General features: G+C 47.1%; 1 protein-coding gene across 1 annotated transcript in view; it reads left to right on the top strand.

Annotated features, from left to right (window-relative positions):
* The window catches only part of LOC115200932 (SH3 and multiple ankyrin repeat domains protein 1), a 73286-nt gene extending 55683 nt beyond the window's left edge, over positions 1–17603 (top strand). Inside the window, exons 13-28 of the mRNA XM_029764055.1 lie at positions 124–254; positions 518–669; positions 798–911; positions 1323–1401; positions 6253–6335; positions 6539–6663; positions 6899–7037; positions 7183–7263; positions 7635–7643; positions 7809–7835; positions 7933–7989; positions 8278–8390; positions 10772–10880; positions 10998–14253; positions 14356–15261; positions 15592–17603. Coding sequence (XP_029619915.1) covers positions 124–254; positions 518–669; positions 798–911; positions 1323–1401; positions 6253–6335; positions 6539–6663; positions 6899–7037; positions 7183–7263; positions 7635–7643; positions 7809–7835; positions 7933–7989; positions 8278–8390; positions 10772–10880; positions 10998–14253; positions 14356–15261; positions 15592–15697 — 5487 coding nt within the window. The 3' untranslated portion in view covers positions 15698–17603. The remainder of the gene's footprint in view (positions 1–123; positions 255–517; positions 670–797; positions 912–1322; positions 1402–6252; positions 6336–6538; positions 6664–6898; positions 7038–7182; positions 7264–7634; positions 7644–7808; positions 7836–7932; positions 7990–8277; positions 8391–10771; positions 10881–10997; positions 14254–14355; positions 15262–15591) is intronic.
* The last annotated feature ends 3229 nt before the right edge of the window (positions 17604–20832 follow it).

Genomic DNA, 20832 nt, shown 5'->3' with positions numbered 1-20832 from the left:
TGGGGTGCTATGCCCTTAGTTACTTTGGGATGTTAACCAATGAATTGTGAGTTTGGGTCTGTGTAAGTCTCAACACAATTCTATATTTCATCCTGCGTGTGTGTGTGTTCCCTCTTTGTCTAGGGTCGCAGGGCCTCTGTGGGTGTGAGGAGCTCCAGCAGTCCCAGGGCCCGTACCCGCTCCCCGTCGCGAGGAGGAGGGCAGAGCGACACAGAGGAGAGGCATCAAAGCAAACCACAGCGCGGCAGACAGGGGTGAGAACATTTTTGGAGGGAGAGACTGTAGATATTTAAATCTATTTATAAATAATGTGCATATCCAAAAACGGATGTTTTTACATGCCTTTCAGTTGTCTACAGCCAATGGGGCTGTTACCAGCTTTAAAGTTTCCAAAAATGTTGTTCTCATAGTGTAAACCACTGTCATGAGCCATTTCTTGTCCCTCTATCTCCGCTACTGGTATCCCCAGGTGTTGTTCCATGATACACAAACTCTTCCTCTGTCTTTCCTCTTGCAGTGCGACCTCAGTGGGTAGTGGCGGGTGGTCAGCTGGGGGTCAGATGAGGCATATGTACAGTGCGGTCCCAGGGCGAGTGTACATGGCCACGAGGGCCTACACTGCACACGGAGAGAAAGAGCTCAGCATCAGCAAAGGAGACAAAGTCAAAGGTAAGAGAGATTCAGAGAGGAGTGGGTTTTTGGAGTGCCACTGTGTTGATTGTAAAGGTTGTGATGCACCCCTCTTCTCTTTGTTCTCTCTCTCTCTCTCTCTCTCTCTCTCTCCTTCCTTCTCTCAGTGTTGAGTGTTGGAGAGGGGGGGTTCTGGGAGGGCACAGTGAAAGGTCGTACAGGCTGGTTCCCCTCAGATTGTGTGGAGGAGGTGGGTCCTCCCAGTAAGGACAATCGATCAGGTGAGACAACACCACCAACCTTATAGAAACCAAATACAATATGTGCTCAGACAAAGACACATTCCTCACTCGCATTGCATCAGCTCAGACAAACACCAACCAAAATCCCTCTACAGATGCTAACCCCGCATTTACTGAATGACTCATTTTATCTTCATTCAGTTGCCAACATTCTATTGACTGCAGGACATCCTCACAATGTTACATGCAGTAGGGCATGTATCACACCCACCCAGTAACATTAATAGCACACCACCACAACAACCAACTTGATCATTGTGTGTTTCAGAGATGATGCAGTGGAATACAAAGTATACAAAGACACACTGAGTACACAAATAGTGGAACACAAAGACACAAAAAAAACACACATTAATATAAATGTAACACATGAACTTTTTGGGGTTCCAGAGACGCGCAGTGAGAAAGCCAAGAGGAAGCTGTTTCGTAATGTCACCATGGGAGCATATGATGGTGTGGATGGCCCCAGGTAAGACTGGACTTGAAAGAAACTTGTCATCTGCTGGCCCTCAGGGACTAGACGTATCGATGAATGACCTCACGCAAAGTCATTTTTACCCCTGGGACACATGGCCACCATGGTCACCAAGTTCTAAGGGTGGAGCAATAGTGAAGTAATGAAGGAACAGAAGACAAGGGGCTAGGGGAAATCACTAGCTAACTGTGCTAAGATTGAATACCCAGTACTAATCGTGCTCTGCAGCCCTTATGATTCTCAGTAGAACACATACAGTAAGATTAGACATGATTTACTTTAATGTTTTAGCTGTGTTTTGCCACTTGTGTAGGTGGACAGCTAGAATCGGCTAATTTGTTTGTGTTTCTGATGGGTGTGTTTCTGGGTTGAGAATTGGAGGAAGGTGTGCGTGTGTGTAGGGTGAAGCTGAAGTGATTGCTTGTTTATGCTATTGTTCAGCTGTATTAAGACCATGCTAGCGCTAAAAGCACGGAAGTCAACACGTCAGTTCAATTCTACTTCTTGTACATCTAGCAGACAAAGTTGCTTGACTTTTGCTAGTTCATCTGGCCAAAATCAAATCAAATTGTATTTGTCACATTTCACATTACAGTGAAATGCTTACTTACAAGCCCTAACCAACAATGCAGTTTAAAAAATAAAATAAAAAATACCTTTAAAAAAAAGAAGAAGAAGAAATAAAAGTAACACATAATTAAAGAGCAGCAGAGGCAATGTGCGGGGGCACCGGTTAGTAATATGAGGTAATATGTACATGTAGGTAGAGTTATTAAAGTGACTATGCATAGATAATAACAGAGAGTAGCAGCAGTGTAAAGGGGGGCAATACAAATAGTCTGGGTAGCCTTTTGATTAGATGTTCAGGAGTCTTATGGCTTGTGGGTAGAAGCTGTTTAGAAGCCTCTTGGACCTAGACTTGGCACTCCGGTACCGCTTGCCGTGGGGTAGCAGAGACAACAGTCTATGACTAGGGTGGCTGGAGCCCAACTTGTGTTGTCCCTGCTCACATGACCAATCACCCCTCCAAATTTGCCCTTTCAGTCCTGCTTATTTTCCCTGTTAAAAATAATGCCATAAATGTTGACGATGGATTCCTTCTCCTCCATTGCATCTGTCTAATCCGCTAGCGTCAAACTGCAGTCCAGCCCCAGACAGCTGCAGTTGTGGTGTGCATCATGAGTGCTAACAGTGCTGTGTGTGTGTGTGTGTGTGTGTGTGTGTGTGTGTGTGTGTGTGTGTGTGTGTGTGTGCACGCGCGTGTCTCTACGCGTGTGTGAGCGTGCGGCACAACATCCTGATGATGAGTCTTGGGGATTTGGAGGTGATGAGCGTTCATTCGGTCAATCGGGAAGTGTGAGGAGGGACTCCACGCCCCCAGGGTTTTGGGATTACAACGTGTAGCTGACATTAGCCATGTGCTAAGAAGCTCTTATTATCAGTCACGATGTCACTGAGCTTAATACAGGTTCACTGGTATTTGGCTATGTGAATAATGGCCAGTGACTCAGAATGACTCAGAATGACGTCTGTGTGAAGAGAGAGTGCATGTAGAAATGTGTGTAGTACAGTGGTGGTTATGTTGCCGATTTGTAATACAGTAGCATTTTGAACCGGATCCAGCTCCAGATGTACGGCTGCTGCTACCCACTGCATTTGTGTGTTTGGGAGAATGTCAATGAGAATTTTGAGTGGGTTTTGTTCGAATTTGAATGTTGCAAGTGCTGTTATGTGCATGTGTGTGTCTGTATTTGCAGATTAGGAAATCTCTCTGGAGTGGAAATCAGCTGTTTGTGAATCTGCCAGAAACCAGTCAGTGGATGTTCAAGTAAACACACCATCCCTGCTGCCTGCTACCCCACCCCCCCCCCTTCCCCCACCTGCAAAAGCATCTCTTTTCTCTCCCTCTTTTATGCTAAACCACCAGCAACTCTTTCCCTCCCCCTTCCCTTTTTCACATCCAGCGTTCTCTCCCTCCTCTCTCTTGCGCTCTCTCTCCTTGTCGCAGAGAACCATCTCTGTAGCTTTCCCTTTCTTTCTTTCACTCTCCCTCCCTCTCTCCTCCTCCTCTCTCTCTCTCTACTCTCTCTCTCTCTTTCGCACTGTCTTAAGCATGCAGGGTGTAGATGTGCTAGGCCAGCGCTCGCTCTCTCCTCTCTCTCTTCTCATCTCTCTCTCCTCCTCTCCTCCACTCTCGCGGCTCTCTCTGGCTGTGCTCTTGCTGGTAGAGCGAGAGGCGGAGGGAGAGGAGGGGTGGAGGAGAGGAGGGGGGAAATGGCAATGGGGGGATGCGGAGAGAGAGATCTGTCTCTCTCTCTCTCCCTCTCTTCTTCGTGGCCGTCACTGGGCCCCAGAAACAGGAGCGTGTGGTTCATTTACAGGTAGCCGCTGTTTCCTCATTCATTGCCTGGCTATGGATGTGAGGAGAGGACAATGGAGAGAGGGGAGAGGTAGATGCAACAGAGAGGCCGTGGATTTGAAAGGCGGATTAATAAGCTATGTATTGTGTGTGTGTGTATTTGTGTATTTGTGTGTGTGTGTGTGTGTGTGTGTATATATATGTGTGTGTGTGTGTGTGTGTGTGTGTGTGTTAAATCATCTTTTTCCAGTGTGTGTGTGAACATTTGTGTGTGACGGAAGTGGCTATTGAATGGAGGCTCTGACTGCAGCATGTTTATCTCTGTTACTCCCCTCTGATGTATTTCTGAGTGTAATCTGAGAGCACGCTGCAATGTCAGCTATATATTGCCATATCTCATAAATTGTGTGTTCCATCTGTGTTTGTACCACTAACATATAGGATGATAATTGTTTTATAGAAAGGGCGAGAGTGGACACACTAAGTGGTTTGTTTGTGATTTCCTTCATGTGAGTGTATAAGTGGGTGTGAGCGCAGTCACAGTGTGTGTCACTGTGGTTGAGTGTCGTTGTGAGAGTAGTTCATCTGTGTCGGTGTCCCTGGATTGTGTCTGCATGTATGTGTCATTGTGTCTCATGGTTTAATTGTATGTATGTAAATGTAGAAGATGAGTATGTAAGTATGTATGCCTACAATGCTGCTTCTTCTGTACAATCCTGGAAGCTACAGAGGATGATTCAGAAATCAGGAGGGAGGGTACATGTAGGCTACTGTAATACTGTAGGCTACTGTAACATGTGAGTGTATACTGTGACCACTGTGAGTGTCACACTGGCCAATGGTGAGTTCATGTAACGTAGAAGCAGTCAATATGCACATATAACAGGAGCGACGGGGGTTAAATGGTACAGACTATTTCAAAGAACCACAGTGTCATACCTACACCTCTGTTGCCTTGGGGATAAAATGATACAAACCAGCCATTTGAGCACACTGCTACATGTAGATTTGTATCCTTTGAGAGGGAATGCACGATGGAGACGAGAAAAGGAATGAAGTGTGAACAGCAGATGGATGGAAGGCGGCTTTTTGCGTTGGCGAAACCGTAACTTTGACAGTGTGGCGACACACAAGGGAAGGATGCAAGGGACAGTACAAACTGCAGACCTCAGTATGAGAAGTTAACAGTGGTTTCTTCAGCTTTGTAATGGATCCCATGTACTGCCTGCTCACACCAAGTTCAGCAACTCCCAGAAAAGCAAAGACTCATCCTCAGCCGTGTTGTACCTTGGTGGATTTGCACAGTCGATTGGAGGCCGCGTCAGTTTGAGTTTATCCGAGCATCTAATGCAGAAAAACGAAGTTCCGGAATAAAATACTGGGATTTCAACCTAATGGATTCAACCACAAGTGACCGAAGGGCCAGACATCCTAATGGAGTTGCAAAACAACATGAATTGAGACCGGCCAGCTGTGTAAAATTGAGACCTTTAAATGAACAGAGATGGAGACCCTGTTGCTGTATATGGCAGTTAAGTCTGAGGTTACAGTATGCACTGAGCTCGTAAAACAACATGAATTGAGACCCGGCAGGCTTTACAGCGTGAATTGGAAACACTGTTGTTGTATATGGCAGTTAAGTCTGAGGTTACAGTATGCACTGAGCTCGTAAAACAGTGTGAATTGAGACCCGGCAGGCTTTACAGCGTGAATTGGAGACACTGTTGTTGTAGTACAGTATATGGCTACTGTGGAGTGAGGCTGCTGTATTCACTGAGCTCTAAATGAGGGAAAACCGCTGTAAGGCAGCCATAAATCTGACAAGCAACAGAAGTCCCAGACATGGCAATGGAGCAATGACCAACTCGTAACCCTGTGCCGTAAAACTAATCCTACCATATCATAACAAATGTCAACCATCGATGAAAAACAGCAAATGTCATTATGAGCGATGACTAACTGCTACTCAAACATAGATCCCTACCTGTACATCATAGATCCCTACCTGAACATCATCAAATGGAGAAGTAGGATGAGAGCTAACCAAGTTAGCTAGTGCAGTGAAAGCTTGAAGAAAGCTAATGCGGTATTACAGGTGTGTTTATAAGTTCCCATTAACAGTGAAGTGTCTATGCAGCATTTTTTATGTACATTCTCACGTGCTTCCTGGTGCTAGTCAGCATTATGCTGGATTATGGAGAGGTCTCTCCAGTACACTCCTCCTCGCCCATCATGACACTGACTCTACCCTGGTTTGACAAGTGTCTTTGTATGGTGGTGCTCTTTGTATGACATGCCTCAAGCCCCCCCATCTTTTGGTGCAGTGTGATTTCATAATGTGATGCAGTATAGCTGTCTCCCAGATTCAGAAATGCTTTATTTGCATGACAATGAGGCTTTCTGTTACTAAAGAAGTCATATAGCTTGCTCTCTCTTGCTCGTTGCCCCCCCCCTCCCTCCTCCCCTTCCTCCTTATTCTCTCTAAGTGACTACATCATTAAGGAGAAGACAGTGCTCCTGCAGAAGAAAGACAATGAGGGCTTTGGCTTTGTGCTTCGGGGAGCCAAAGGTGAGTGAGTGCCTCTCCTCCGAAATACCCCTGGGTGTCTCCTATCTCCAGCTTCCACAGTCCTCTACTCTTTTATATATTTAACTTTCACCTCTCGCATTTCCTCTTACCCATTTCTTCCATCCTATCTCCCTGCCTCCACTTTAACACTATTTTATTACTTCTCTCCCTTATCCTCTTGTTCTTGACTTGTCTCTTTGCAGCCCAGACTCCTATAGAGGAGTTCACGCCGACCCCAGCATTCCCCGCGCTGCAGTACCTGGAGTCTGTGGATGAGGGCGGTGTGGCCTGGAGGGCTGGCCTAAGGATGGGGGACTTCCTTATTGAGGTATGGATCCCTGGAAAGAGTTTATGCAGGACTGGAAATCAACATGGGGATCAACTTTTGTACTGTAGATTTTTTTATTTGTTTTGAGTTTGAACTCAAACAGTGCAGTATGACAGTTTAGTCTTGTTGCCAGCCAGTGTTATCTCTCTCTCTCTCTCTCTCTCTCTCTCTCTCTCTCTCTCTCTCTCTCTCTCTCTCTCTCTCTCTCTCTCTCTCTCTCTCTCTGTGTGTGTAGGTCAATGGCCACAATGTCGTGAAGGTGGGCCACAGGCAGGTGGTCAACATGATCAGACAAGGTGGCAACACTCTGATGGTCAAGGTTGTCATGGTGGCCCGCAACCCGGAGATGGAGGAGACCAACCCCAGGAAGAAAGGTATACTTTTTAGTTTGTTCTGTGTAATTTATACAATTCATGTTTATAGCATAGTAGTAAACAGTAATTATTGTTTGCAATGAGTGTATGTTTATAACACACTAGTCAGAAAGTAAGTGCATGTTTGGTCCTTCTCCTTTGGCAGTCCCCCAGCAGGCTAAGAGGCTGACTCCTCCTGCCATTGCCCTGCGCTCCAAATCAATGACATTAGAGCTGGAAGACATGGGTAAGACAATTGAAGAAGGAGGGTTGGGAAGCATGAAAACCATGGAGAAAAGGAAAAGAAAAGGATTGTTCACATTCTGACCCATAGAAAAAAAATGATTGAAAAAGTCCATTAAATATTAAGTGAGTTGATGCAGAGAGCCTTGGGGATTTAACTGGTATAGGTAAGGAGTGTTTTTCTATTTACCAATGGCTTAATGAGGAGGACTATACTATGGAGATAAATGTCCTCTTTCAAGTGAATGTATGGAAATTTGCTCTGTATGGGAAAGATGGAGAGTCGTTCACATTCTGGAAACGCTACAATATGCAATGGCATATAACTTCTGCTCCATTTCTTCTTTTTCGGCTAAATCAAATGATGACTAACAGTGGAGAAAGGTGGGAAAAGGTTGAGTTGTGTATCATCATTGTCATCATCAGTGTTATAGTATGTACTGTATTCATTCATGTTATTTTGTGATATTACAGAGATGGCTATAATAGCAGTCTCGGTATACTGTCATAGCATAATATGATTACCTTCTTTTCTCTAATATGCTGCAGCTGCCTCTCCATGGAAAAAGAAAGCAGGTGAATATCTCGCTTATCATTACCTTCATCAGCCCTTAAGCCTGCATTCAAAATCAGTCTGCTCAGGTCCTATGAATACACTGCCTCTGCTTTTCAGAGTACGAGTCCTCCCAGGTGCCTGATAAGAAGAGGACAGTCTATCAAATGGCACTAAGTAAGATCTGACCCCTGTCCCCTTTTGTGTTTCAAGAGGCCATCTTCGCTTTTAATTGTCTTATGCTTTTGATCTCTCTCTCTCTCTCTCTCTCTCTCTCTCTCTCTCTCTATCTCTCTCACACACATACACGCATACACACACACACACACACACACACACACACACACACACACACACACACACACACACACACACACACACACACACACACACTCTATCTCTCTCCCCCCATTTCTCCCTCTTTCTCACACATACATACGCGCAAACTCTCTCTCTGTCTGTCAGATAAACTGGATGAGATCCTGGCAGCAGCTCAGCACACAATTGCGTCAGACGGACAGGGGCAGCGGGGTCACGGGGGGAAAAGAGAACGAACCAAGAGCATCGCCCCCAATGAGGTACTGCATCATTCTCAGCATTGTTAGTGCCACTAACAATGTTAGCGCCTCTAACAAAGGTATTTTTCTTAAAACTGCATTGTTAGTTAAGGGTTTGTAAGTAAGCATTTCACTGTAAGGTCTGGACCTGTTTTATTCGTCGCATGTGACAAATGCAATTTGATTTGATTTGATTTGAATAAATTACATTTTTGATGGGAGACTGTTGCAGAGGAGTGTAAATGCTTATTTTAGGCTGGATCATGTTGATGAATTGTATTGTATTGTTGTATGTTTTAATTCTGTAATGTATTGATTGTTGCTGCCTTCTTAGCCAGGTCTCCAATGAAAAAGAGACTCTGGGTCTCAATGGGCTTTTCCTGGTTAAATAAAGGTTAAATAGAAAATATAAAAAAATACTCTACCATCAAATCAAATTAAATTTTATTGGTCACATAAACATGGTTAGCAGATGTTATTGCGAGTATAGCGAAATGCTTGTGCTTCTAGTTCTGACAGTGCAGCAATATCTAACATGTAATCTAACAATTCCACAACTACCTAATACACACAAATCTAAGTGAGGAATGGAATACGAATATATACATATAAATATATGGATGAGCAATGACAGAGCGGCATAGGCAAGATGCAATAGATGGTATAAAATACAGTATATACATATGAGATGAGTAATGCAAGATATGTAAACATTATAAAGTGGCATTATTTAAAGTGACTAGTGACCCATTTATTAAAGTGGCCAATGATTTCAAGTTGGTATGTAGGCAGCAGCCTCTCTGTGTTAGTGATGGCTGTTTAACAGTCTGATGGCCTTGAGATAGAAGCTGTCTTTCAATCTCTCTGTCCCAGCTTTGATGCACCGGTACTGACCTCACCTTCTGGATGGTAGCGGGATGAACAGGCAGTGGCTCGGGTCGTTGTTGTCCTTGAAGATCTTTTTGGCCTTCCTGTGACATCGGGTGTTGTAGGTGTCCTGGAGGGCAGGTAGTTTGCCCCCGTGATGCGTTGTGCAGACCGCACCACCCTCTGGAGAGCCTTGCGGTTATGGAGGCTGTAGTTGCCGTACCAGGCGGTGATACAGCCCGACAGGATGCTCTCAATTGTGCATCTGTAAAAGTTTGTGAGGCTTTTAGGTGACAAGCCAAACTTCTTCAGCCTCCTGAGGTTGAAGAGGCGCTGTTGCACCTTCATCACACTGTCTGTGTGGGTGGACCATTTCAGTTTGTCCGTCCATGTCGATCGGGGGGTGCTCCCTCTGCTGTTTCCTGAAGTCCATGATCATCTCCTTTGTTTTGTTGACGTTGTGTGAGAGGTTGTTTTGCTACACCACACTCTGAGTGCCCTCACCTCCCTGTAAGCTGTCTCGTCGATGTTGGTAGTCAAGCCTACTACTGTTGTGTCGTTTGCAAACTTGATGATTGATTTGGAGGCGTGCATGGCCACGCAGTCATGGGTGAATAGGGAGTACAGGAGGGGGCGTAGCATGCACCCTTGTGGGGCCCCAGTGTTGAGGATCTGCGAAGTGATGTTGTTACCTACCTTCACCACCTGGGGGCGGCCAGTCAGGAAGTTCAGGACCCAATTGCACAGAGCGAGGTTGAGACCCAGGGCCTCAAGCTTAATGATGAGCTTGGAAGGTACTAATATGTTGAATTCTGAGCTATAGTCAATGAACAGCATTCCTACATAGGTATTCCTCTTGTCCAGATGGGATAGGGCAGTGTGCAGTGTTATGGCAATTGCATCATCTGTGGACCTATTGGGGCGGTAAGCAAATTGAAGTGGGTCTAGGGTGACAGGTAAGTTGGAGGTGATATGATCCTTGACTAGCCTCTCGAAGCACTTCATGATGACAGAAGTGAGTGCTACGGGGCGATAGTAATTTAGTTGAGTTACCTTTGCCTTCTTGGGTACAGGAACAGTGGTGGCTATCTTGAAGCACGTAGGGACAGCAGACTGGGATACGGAGAGATTGAAACTGTCCGTAAACACACCAGCCAGCTGGTCTGCGGATGCTCTGAGGACACGGCAAGAGATGCCTTCTGGGCCGGCAGCCCTGCGAGGGTTAACACGTTTAAATGTCTTACCCACTTCGGCCACAGAGAAGGAGAGCCCACAGTCCTCGGTAGCGGGCCACGTACCATGACTGTACTTGCAGGACCTACTGACCCTAAGGATCATACCCTCAATTCAGTGACTGTGTCTGCCATGCTGGATGTGAAATAGACCTCACAGCCTAGGATATTAACTTATTGTTTTCTCCATATTGCACTATATCACTTTTACTTTCAATGCAAGTGTAATGCGACGTCACTTTTTCCCGTTCTCCGCATCTCTCCCTGTGTGTCTTTCTTCTTTGTGTCTTGCAACACATTAAGCCAAGTCATGACCAGTTGGTCGGTGTAATGCCGCCTGGGTTTGGCTACAACCAGGGTCAGTATCCCCCCGGCCATCCTCATGGAGTAATGCTACGACAGAAATCTATTGGTAAGTCCTACCGATACAATTACTATGAAGGTTACTGTCAAAAATCCACATTCTGACTGTTGTAAATTAACTTTGTTTTCCAACCAGATAGTCTGTGTAACTGTGTGCCCGTTTCAGGTGTGACGGAGGAGGAGAGGCAGGCCCTCCACACCCCAGCTATGAAACTGGCCCGTAGCCTGTCGGAGGACATCCCCCCTCCCCCCAGCACATCCGCCCCAGAACCCCCCTTGTCTGCTGGACCCCACACTGCTCGGAGGGGGGAGCAGTCTGCCCCCCAGCCACTGTCCTCCCAGGCCCAGGCCCACTACCAGGCCCTCTCCACCCAGCAACAAGCAGCGCACGATGCCCAGGCAGGTTGGGACAATCAACAGCACGGCATGACCACCACCCTCCAGAGAGGAGGAGGACAATACACAGGGGAGCCCACGGAGGGGACGAGGAGAGGAGGGGGCAAAATGGGGGCATTGAGGAGGGGCTACAGTAGTGCTACTCCACCTACAAGCGCAGCTCCCAAAACTCAACAGCAACCCCAGCAGCAACAGCAACAGCAGCCCCAGCAACAGCAAGTGGCGGCCCGGGAGAGGATCGGAGGGGCAAGCAGGGGCGGGGGAGTCAGGAAGGGCGGGAGGGGCCCTCTAGTGAAGCAGCCCACAGTGGAAGGCGGGCTCGGCAGGCACCACAGAGGGGGGCAAGGCCAGGGAGGTAAAATCTCAGGGGCCAAAGAGAAGAGCTCCATCCCCATCCCCACCATCATCGTCAAGGCTCCATCCACCAGCAGTGGCAGTGGCCGCAGCAGCCAGGGCAGCAGCATGGATGCCGAGCAACCGCCTCCCGACATAGACGACCCTACCTCCCCCCCTGCCTCTCCCGACACCCCCACCACCCCCGGCCCACCGTCCACCATGGCCCCCTCACCATCCCAGCCCCCTGTCTCCTCCCCCATGACCCCTTCGACTGTCGCCCCCCAGCTGCCCCCTAACCTGGAGAACCTGGACTTCACCACCCAGTTCGAGGGGGCCTTCGTCGGGGCAGCGCGCCGTGACCGGGAACGTTTCCGTGACATGAGGAGGAAGAGTGCTTCCTTCTTCCTCTCCTCCGAAGAGGATGTCCAAGGGGAGGCGGGGGGAGGTGGAGGGGTATGGACCCAGCCCCTACAGGGGATGGGGATTGATGTCCCCACCCCCCGCCTCCGCCCCTCCAAGTCCATTGACGAGGGCATGTTCTCTAGGGACAATTACATCCACTACGCCAGCAGTATGCCCCCTGCCTTTGGGCTGCCTGAGTACCACTCCCCTGTGATGGGCCAGGATGGCCAGCCCAAGTCCGCTCCCTCCAACTATGGCCCAGGCTCTTCAGCCACCACCTTCATCCACCCTCTGACTGGGAAAGTCCTGGACCCCTCGTCCCCCCTGGGCCTGGCGCTGGCTGCACGAGAGAGGGCCCTCAAGGACGACCGGAGGACCCGACGGGAGGAGCGGCACTTTGGCCGGCAGATGTCCAGCGTGGGGGTGTTCCCTACATCTCTCCCGTCTCCCACGCCATCCCTGTTCTCCACATCCACCACCACCACCACCTCACACGCCTCCCTGAACCGCCCACAGTCACCCAGGATATTACGCTTGGGAGGGGGAGGAGAGAGAGTGGAGAGGGACCAGGCAGCTGGAGCCAGAGAGGGCCTCAGAGTTCGCTTTTCAGAGGACAGAACCAATCAGTACCAGACCCAATATTACCAACAGAGTTCTAGAGACAGGGAGCCACCTGGCCCGCCCATGCAGCCGCCCGGCCTGCCGCCTCAGCCTGCACCCCGCAGACCCTCGTTCCTGCAGATGGAGAGCAGTGCAAATGCTAGCTACATCCCCCAGTACACCCTCACCGCAGCCCCAGCACACCCACATGAAGGTGGGGGAGAGGGAGGAGTTGAAGGGGGACTGGGGCTCATGGTTCTTCCCCCGCCTGCACCCTCGATAGATTTGGATGATGAGTTTGTCTTTGTTGACCCCCTGCCTCCTCCCTTGCAGTTCGCCAACGGCCAAGGCCAGCGAGAAATGCAGAGGGGATACCCTCAACAGCATCAACACTCAGCTCAACATGTCTCTTCCGCCATGCCACCCCCACCGCCCCCTCTCCCCTCTCCTAAAGTACCTCCACCAGGAGGCTTCCCCTCCAACGCCCCCCTCCCCTCCCCCCAGGCCGGGGACTCTGCCGCCTCCAGCCTCACATCCTACGACAGCGAGGTGGCCAACCTCACCCAGTCAGGTCTATCGCCCTCCCTCCCCTCGCCCCAGATATTTCCCCCTTCCTCCACCACTACAACCGCATCCATTTTACCTGCACCCGCACCCGCACTCCATAGACCCCAGCCCATGTCACATACACACCCCTTCTTCAGTGACCCCACCGTACCAGTTAACCCCGCTAATATGGGTGCCCCTGCTCCCCAAATGACCTTAGCACGGTACCGCGGCCCGGCCACCCTCACTACAACTATGACCTACGCCACAACAACGACCATGACCGCCGCCGCCACTGCTACCACAGCCTCTGTGGTGTCGTCAGACTACAACGTGTCTCTGAAAGCCCCCAGAACCGCCATCAACACTGCAGGCAAGGCAGGAGACCACCACCCCTCCATGATGAAGACTGGAGACTGGCAGACAGAGACGGTGGTGGACTCTGGGATTGAGGAGCTGGACAGCCACAGCAGCGGCGACCAGCACCTGGAAATATTGGGAGTGAGTGAACTGACGGGTGAGAGAGGAGGAGGAGTGGAAGGGGACGGATGGGGTGGCGAGCACTCAGATCCTTATATGACCTACTCAGGCGGGCAAGAATTTGAAGCACACCACGCCAAACACACGACCAAACCCATCGTGTATCCAAAGACGATGCAGTACAAAGAGGGCGGTATCAAGGATACAAGAGAAGCGTTGCGTCGACAGGTGAGCACCAACCCGCCCTACCAGAGCACCCCACCACACCCCCAGAGACAGGCTAACCCAGAGGAGGAGGCCAGGAGAGGAGAGGGAGTAGCAGCGGACGAGAGGAAACAACGTAGACAGAGTCGACCCAAGATGGAGGACGGCTTCGGTTCCACCCTGGCTGCCTGTCTGGAGCGGCCCAACACCCTGGAGCCAAGGGGGTCAACCGAGGGGGTCAACCCGGGACAGGGCCTGGAGCGAGGAGAGGCCCAGAGGGACGGGATGTCTATTGAGGGGCGCAGGCTGCACTCGCCGCTCTCGGGGGTGAAGGCTAGCATCATCAACGAACTGAGCTCCAAGCTGCAGCAGATGAGCAATAAGAGCACAGACGACTGGGGTCAGTCTGAGATGCGAGGTCAGAGCCCCATTAGTCTGAGGTCGCCCACAATGCACAGGTGAGGCTGCTGAGGTTTAGTCAATTCGAACTGTTTCACTAAGTGTCTCCACGGAATTGTGTACTGAGCACAGTAACCCCTTTTACTTTTCTTATCTTTCAGATATTCTGGGGATTTCTCTGCCTCGTTTCAGAGCCCCCCCACAGCCCGCTCCACTTCCCCCTTACCCACCTCCTCCCCGCAGCATCACCCGCCAATCCTCACCCCCAATCTAACCGCCACCCCCTCCGGCTCGCCCTCCCACCAGCCCACGCTGCAGCCCAACTGGACCCGCTCCCCCTCTCCCCAGATACCCACCTCCCCCTCTCACTTCTCCCACCCTCCTCTCTCCCCCACCTACTCACCCTATCCCACGTCACCCAAACATCGCACTAAGTATCGTGGAGCCAAGATTTTTGACTTCCAGTGTACCCCTGGTCCAGAGCTGAGGTCGTCTGTGTCCCGCCGGCGCGCCCCCAGCCCCCTCATATACTCCACAGACCGCCCCAGCCCCGCCCCTCCCAGACCCTCCTCCCTCCCCATCCTCCCCAGCACCCATATCTACAACACCCCCTTTGATTTCCCCAATCCCCTCACCCCTTCATCCCCAGGCCACACCCTAGGAGACTCTTACAACCCCTCCACCCCGCCTCTCTTCCCCACATCCCCACAACCTCCCAGTGCCCTTCTGGTCTCCCGCTCCCTTTCACCCACCCAGTTCCTCTCCGGCGCCTCCTTGCCCTCCATGCACCTGCCCCCCTCTCCGTCCTGCCTCAGCTACCCCCACCACACCCCTCCTCCCCCAGCCAAACCCTTTACCATCAAGCCCCTGTCCTACTGGACTAAGTGGGACGTGGCCGACTGGCTGGCCTACCTAAACCTGGGGGAGCACCGGGAGCGCTTTCTGGACAACGAGATTGACGGCTCCCACCTGCCCTCCCTCACCAAGGACGACTTCCTGGACCTGGGGGTGACGCGCGTCGGCCACCGCATGAACATCGAAAGAGCGCTGAAGACACTAACTGACAGGTGAGGAAGGAGCGGCATGGACAGAGTCAACGCACAGACAGAGACTACATGTCAGCCAGGTGGCGAGTGGAAATAAAGAGATAGAAAAAGAAGGAACGGATGGAGAAGGAAAGACAAGTGCCTCTTTCCTTCCCTGCGAGCCAGATGATTCCATCCCCTTCCCTTTTAGTCATAAAGCATTTTTCCTTTGTTCATTTGATAAGTTATTCCATCTCTCTCTCTCTCTCGCTCTCTCGCTCTCTCTCTCTCTCATATTTAATTTACTACATTCACTCATTCATTTTCCATTCATTCTTATTTCTGGATTTACCCTCCTCCCTCTTTCCTCAGGCTCTTCTCTCCCATGCATGAGCCTAGCCCCTCCCCTGTGCCACAGACTGAGAGAGTGAAAGATGAGGTGACTCAGAGCTCAGAGAAAGACAGAGAAACAAACTGACTGAGATGAAAGCTAAAGAAGAGCATTGGACACAAACAGACTGAGTTGGACCTCAGACAGGACGCGATCGTAATGGACCAGGCTTAATCACGCCAAGAGAGATTTGGTATGAGTGGAATACAATTGTTTGGAATCTTTCTTGAGATGAACATTGATTGTACGTGTTGGTCAAAAGAGGGTAGAAACACTTACGACACACAATCATGTCTAAAACTATACAATTTACACACACTGTACAACTACTGATGAATAGGCTTTTAATTAACACATGCACACACACACATATTTGACTGGTGATTCTCACACTCCATTTGCTGCCTGAGTTACAGTAAAAGGAGAAATGCTAACAAGAATCTTGAGATTGGAATGCTGCTACCCATACAGAGAGGGAAAGCCCATGGATATACTAAAGGTGGTGGTGAAGTTCCTCTAATAAACAGTAAGGGACATATTCTAACTTGTCCTGAGATTCATGCGCAAACTTTGACTTTACGCGTATTACATCATGGGATTGGAAGCTATGGTTGGAATGTATAAACTCCAGAATATGGTCCTAAAATGGAAAGGTACATGAATTGGTTTTGTACCAAGTGCTGATTGCAATCATTCATTTCAAATAGGTCAGGGTGTTATTGATATTTAATCATTGAAATGTGTGTTTAATGACAAATATTCTACAAATATACAAAACATATAGTCATAAAATGACATAATTATTATCATGGTTATTATCTTTACAAAGGCTGGCTGGAGTATGTCAGAGAGGGGCAAAGGAGAGTAAAATATGGGTTTGTTTTTCCCTGAGACATGGCTATAAGGTGTCCACAGCTATGTTTCAGAGTTTGCTATGAACTCATGTCATTTTACACTACACAGCTGCTTGTCATTCATTCATGATGTTGATGTTTACGAGCATAGCACATGTCCAGGGATGTGAGTGTCTTTTATCCCATCTTCACTCACACACACAGGTGCAACAATCAAAAAGGGCTTACACTGTGCGTCTGTCAGTCTTTATGGTGTCCGGCTACCTTGGCCTTTTTCCTCTGAGTGTTGGTCTGTGTATGACGATCTGTTTGTCAGCCTGCCTTGTTACCCATGATCCTTTTCCCACCCTCTGCCCTTCTCTTATGCCTTCTCCACAACTCAACGGCAGTTTTCAAAAAATTTGAAAATGTAGAGATGTATATTTTGCACCAGTTGACAATCCTAACTTTGCCCTATTTCATAAACTTCTCTTCGAAATCTGAAAACTTTTTCAGATCCACATATTTCTGAAAAAGACACACACACACACACACACACACACACACACACACACACACACACACACACACACACACACACACACACACACACACACACACACACACACACACACACACACAGGCTCTTTTAGATACCTATTTGCTTTTGCCTTCGGTGAAATGTATTGTAAGGTGAGGAATACACAAAAACTTTGTACACATAATTTATAGGTCTATATCAGTGATGGGCAACTTTGATGGGGGGGGGGGCACAAAATCTGAACTCATCATGAGGGGCTGCAGTGGCTTACAGGTCTGCGTACCCACATCCATGCCTGCACATGCAGTCAGAGCTAGCCCTAGCCTTTTCGGGACCTAAGTGACAAGTTTGCTGCAATTCTACACATTCGGCCATGGGGTGGAGAGAAAATGTAGCAATTGTATAACACATTTCATGCAATTCTACTCATTTTGCCATAGGGTGGAAAGAAATGTTTGCAGTTTTTACTATAATATCTGCGTGAGAGTAACTAAGAAAATCAATAGAAAATCAGTAATTCAAACATCATTACCACAAGTTTAGATATCTGGCTGGACTAACTTACCAATCTAAAACAATTTAGCTGACATGGGCTAATTGAGTGACTGTCAGTGACTGACCTAACAAGAGCAAAACCCTAACTCAGTCCCCCCCAATTCTTTTCTTTTTTTAGATATATACAGTGCCAGACAAAAGTTTGGACACACCTACTCATTCATGGGTTTTTCTTCTTTTAAAAAAAAAACTATTTTCTACATTGTAGAATTATAGTGAAGACATCAAATGTAAACCAATAACACATATGGAATAATGTAGCAACCAAAAAAGTGTTAAACAAATCAAAATATATTTTAGATTTTAGATTCTTCAAAGTAGCCACCCTTTGCCTTGATGACAGTTCTGCACACTCTTGTAATTCTCTCAACCAGCTTCACCTGGTATGCTTTTCCAACAGTCTTTAAGGAGTTCCCACATATGCTGAGCACTTGTTGGCTGCTTTTCCTTCACTATGCGGTCCAACTCATCCCAAACCATCTCAATTGGGTTGAGGTTGGGTGATTGTGGTCAGGTTATCTGATGCAGCACTCCATCACTCTCTTTCTTAGTCAAATAGTTAATTGTCCTGTTGAAAAACAAATGATTGTCCCACTAAGCGCAAACCAGATGGAATGGTGTATCGCTGTAGAATGCTTTGGTAGCCATGCTGGTTAAGTGTGCCTTGAATTCTAAACAAATCATTGACAGTGTCACCAGCAAAGCACCCCCACACCATTACACCTCCTCTTCCATGCTTCATGGTGGGAACAACACATGTGGAGATCATCCGTTCAACTACTCTGCGTCTCACAAAGACACGCCGGTTGGAACCAAAAATCTAAAATTTGGACCAAAGCACAGATTTCCAAAGGTCTAATGTCCATTGCTCGTTTCTTGTCCCAAGCAAGTCTCTTCTTCTTATTGGTGTCCTTTAGTAGTGGTTTCTTTGCAGCAATTCGACCATGAAGGCCTGATTCACACAGTCTCCGCTGAACAGTTGATATTGAGATGTGTCTGTTACTTGAACTCTGTGAAGCATTTATTTGGGCTGCAATTTCTGAGGCTGGTAACTCTAATGAACGTACCCTCTGCAGCAGAGGTAACTCTGGGTCTTCCTTTCCTGTGGCGGTCCTCATGAGAGCCAGTTTCATCATAGCGCTTGATGGTTTTGCGACTGCACTTGAAGAAACTTTCAAAGTTCTTCAAATGTTCCGGATTGACTGACCTTCATGTCTTAAAGTAATGATGGACTATCGTTTCTCTTTGCTTATTTGAGCTGTTCTTGCCATCATATGGACTTGATCTTTTATCAAATAGGGCTGTCTTCTGTATACCACCCCTACCTTGTCACAACACAACTGATTGGCTCAAACACATTAAGAAGGAAAGAAATTCCACAAATTAACTTTTAGCAAGGCACACCTGTTAATTGAAATGCATTCCAGGTGACTACCTCATGAAGCTGGTTGAGAGAATTCTGAGAGTGTGCACAGCTGTCATCAAGGCAAAGGGTGGCTACTTTGAAGAATCTCAAATTTAATTTGATTTGATTAACACTTTTTTGGTTACTACAAGATCCTGTATGTGTTATTTCATAGTTTTGATGTCTTCACTATTATTCTACAATGTAGAAAATAGTAAAAATAAAGAAAAACCCTTGAATGAGTAGGTGTGTCTAAACTTTTGACTGGTGTGTGTATGTATGTATGTATGTATGTATGTATATATATATATATATATATATATATATATATATATATATATATATATATATATCATTATTTATATCATTATTCATTATTTATATATCATTATTTATATATATTTTTTGCATTGATCCGCGGCCCTGTAAAAGGGGGCGGCCCGCAGATTGCCCATCCCTGGCCTATATAATATATTGATTATGATGATGACAATAATAACATAAATTATAGTATAATTTAACAATAATTATTATATCAATGATTAGGTATATGTAAACATTTTAAACACTACAGAATCTCTGTCTTCCAAATAGTGTGAGAAATTATTCGAAGCTACTTGTTTTGTTTCGTTCTCTTTATTTATTATTTCCGGTAAATGCTTTCTATACTGCTCTACTAGTCCGACCATTACCTACTTTATCATTCCTGTGAAACTAATGCACAACAACACACATTCTTTAGGGTTGTTGCCATTAAAGAACCTTCTGATGGAAATGATTGAGTGGTAGTGTAGAAAGCATTATGTTCTATGATTTAAAGAGTATTTTAGGACTAGTAATATAAACATATGATTATGATGAATATATACAGTATGAGCAAATGTATGCAGAAATAAGATGTATTTATGAAGTTTTGTTTAAAATGAAATACAGAAATATACTGATAAAATATGATAAGAGTTATAACTAAGGTGTTGAAATAAATGCTGAATAAACTATTGAACTGTTTTGATATTTTTTCCCTCTCTGAATCAAAGGTATCAACAGTGGCAAGAAAAAGTATCTGAACCCTTTGCAATTACCTGGATTTCTGCATAAATTGGTCATAACATTTTATCTGCTCTTCATCTTTAAAAAACTGTTTCAGTTCAGCAATATTCTTGGGATGTCTGGTGTGAACCACTCTCGAGATCATGACACAGCATCTCAATCGGGTTGAGGTCAGGCCTCTTACTGGGCAACTCCAGAAGGCATATTTTCTTCTGTTGAAGCCATTCTGTTGTTGATTTACTTCTGTGTTTTGGGTCGGTGTCCTGTTGCATCACCTAACTTCTGTTGAGCTTCAATTGGCGGACAGATAGCCTTACATTCTCCTGCATTCTCCTTGATTAAACTTGGGAATTCATTTTCCCGTTGATGATAGCAAGCTGTCCAGGGCCTGAGGCAGCAAAGCAGCCCCAAACCATGATGCTCCCTCCACCATACTTTACTGTTGGGATGAGGTTTTGATGTTGGTGTGCTGTGCCTTTTTTTCTCCACACATAGTGTTGTGTGTTCCTTCCAAACAACTCAAATTTTGTTTAATCTGCCCACAGAATATTTTGCCAGTAGGGCTGTGGAACATCCCGGTGCTCTCTTACGAACTTCAGACGTGCAGCAATGTTTTTTTTTGGACAGCAGTGGCTTCTTCCATGGTGTCTTCCTATAAACACCATTCTTGTTTAGTGTTTTACATATCATAGACTCGTCAACAGAGATGTTAGCATGTTCCAGAGATTTCTGTAAGTCTTTAGCTGACACTCTAGGATTCTTCATTGAGCATTCTGCACTGTGCTCTTGCAGTCATCTTTGCAGGACAGTCACTTTTAGGGAGAGTAGCAACAGTGCT

Source organism: Salmo trutta, chromosome 10 (genome assembly GCF_901001165.1).
Source record: "Salmo trutta chromosome 10, fSalTru1.1, whole genome shotgun sequence".
NCBI classification, from domain to species: domain Eukaryota; kingdom Metazoa; phylum Chordata; class Actinopteri; order Salmoniformes; family Salmonidae; genus Salmo; species Salmo trutta.
This window is presented reverse-complemented; position numbering and strand designations above follow the sequence as displayed.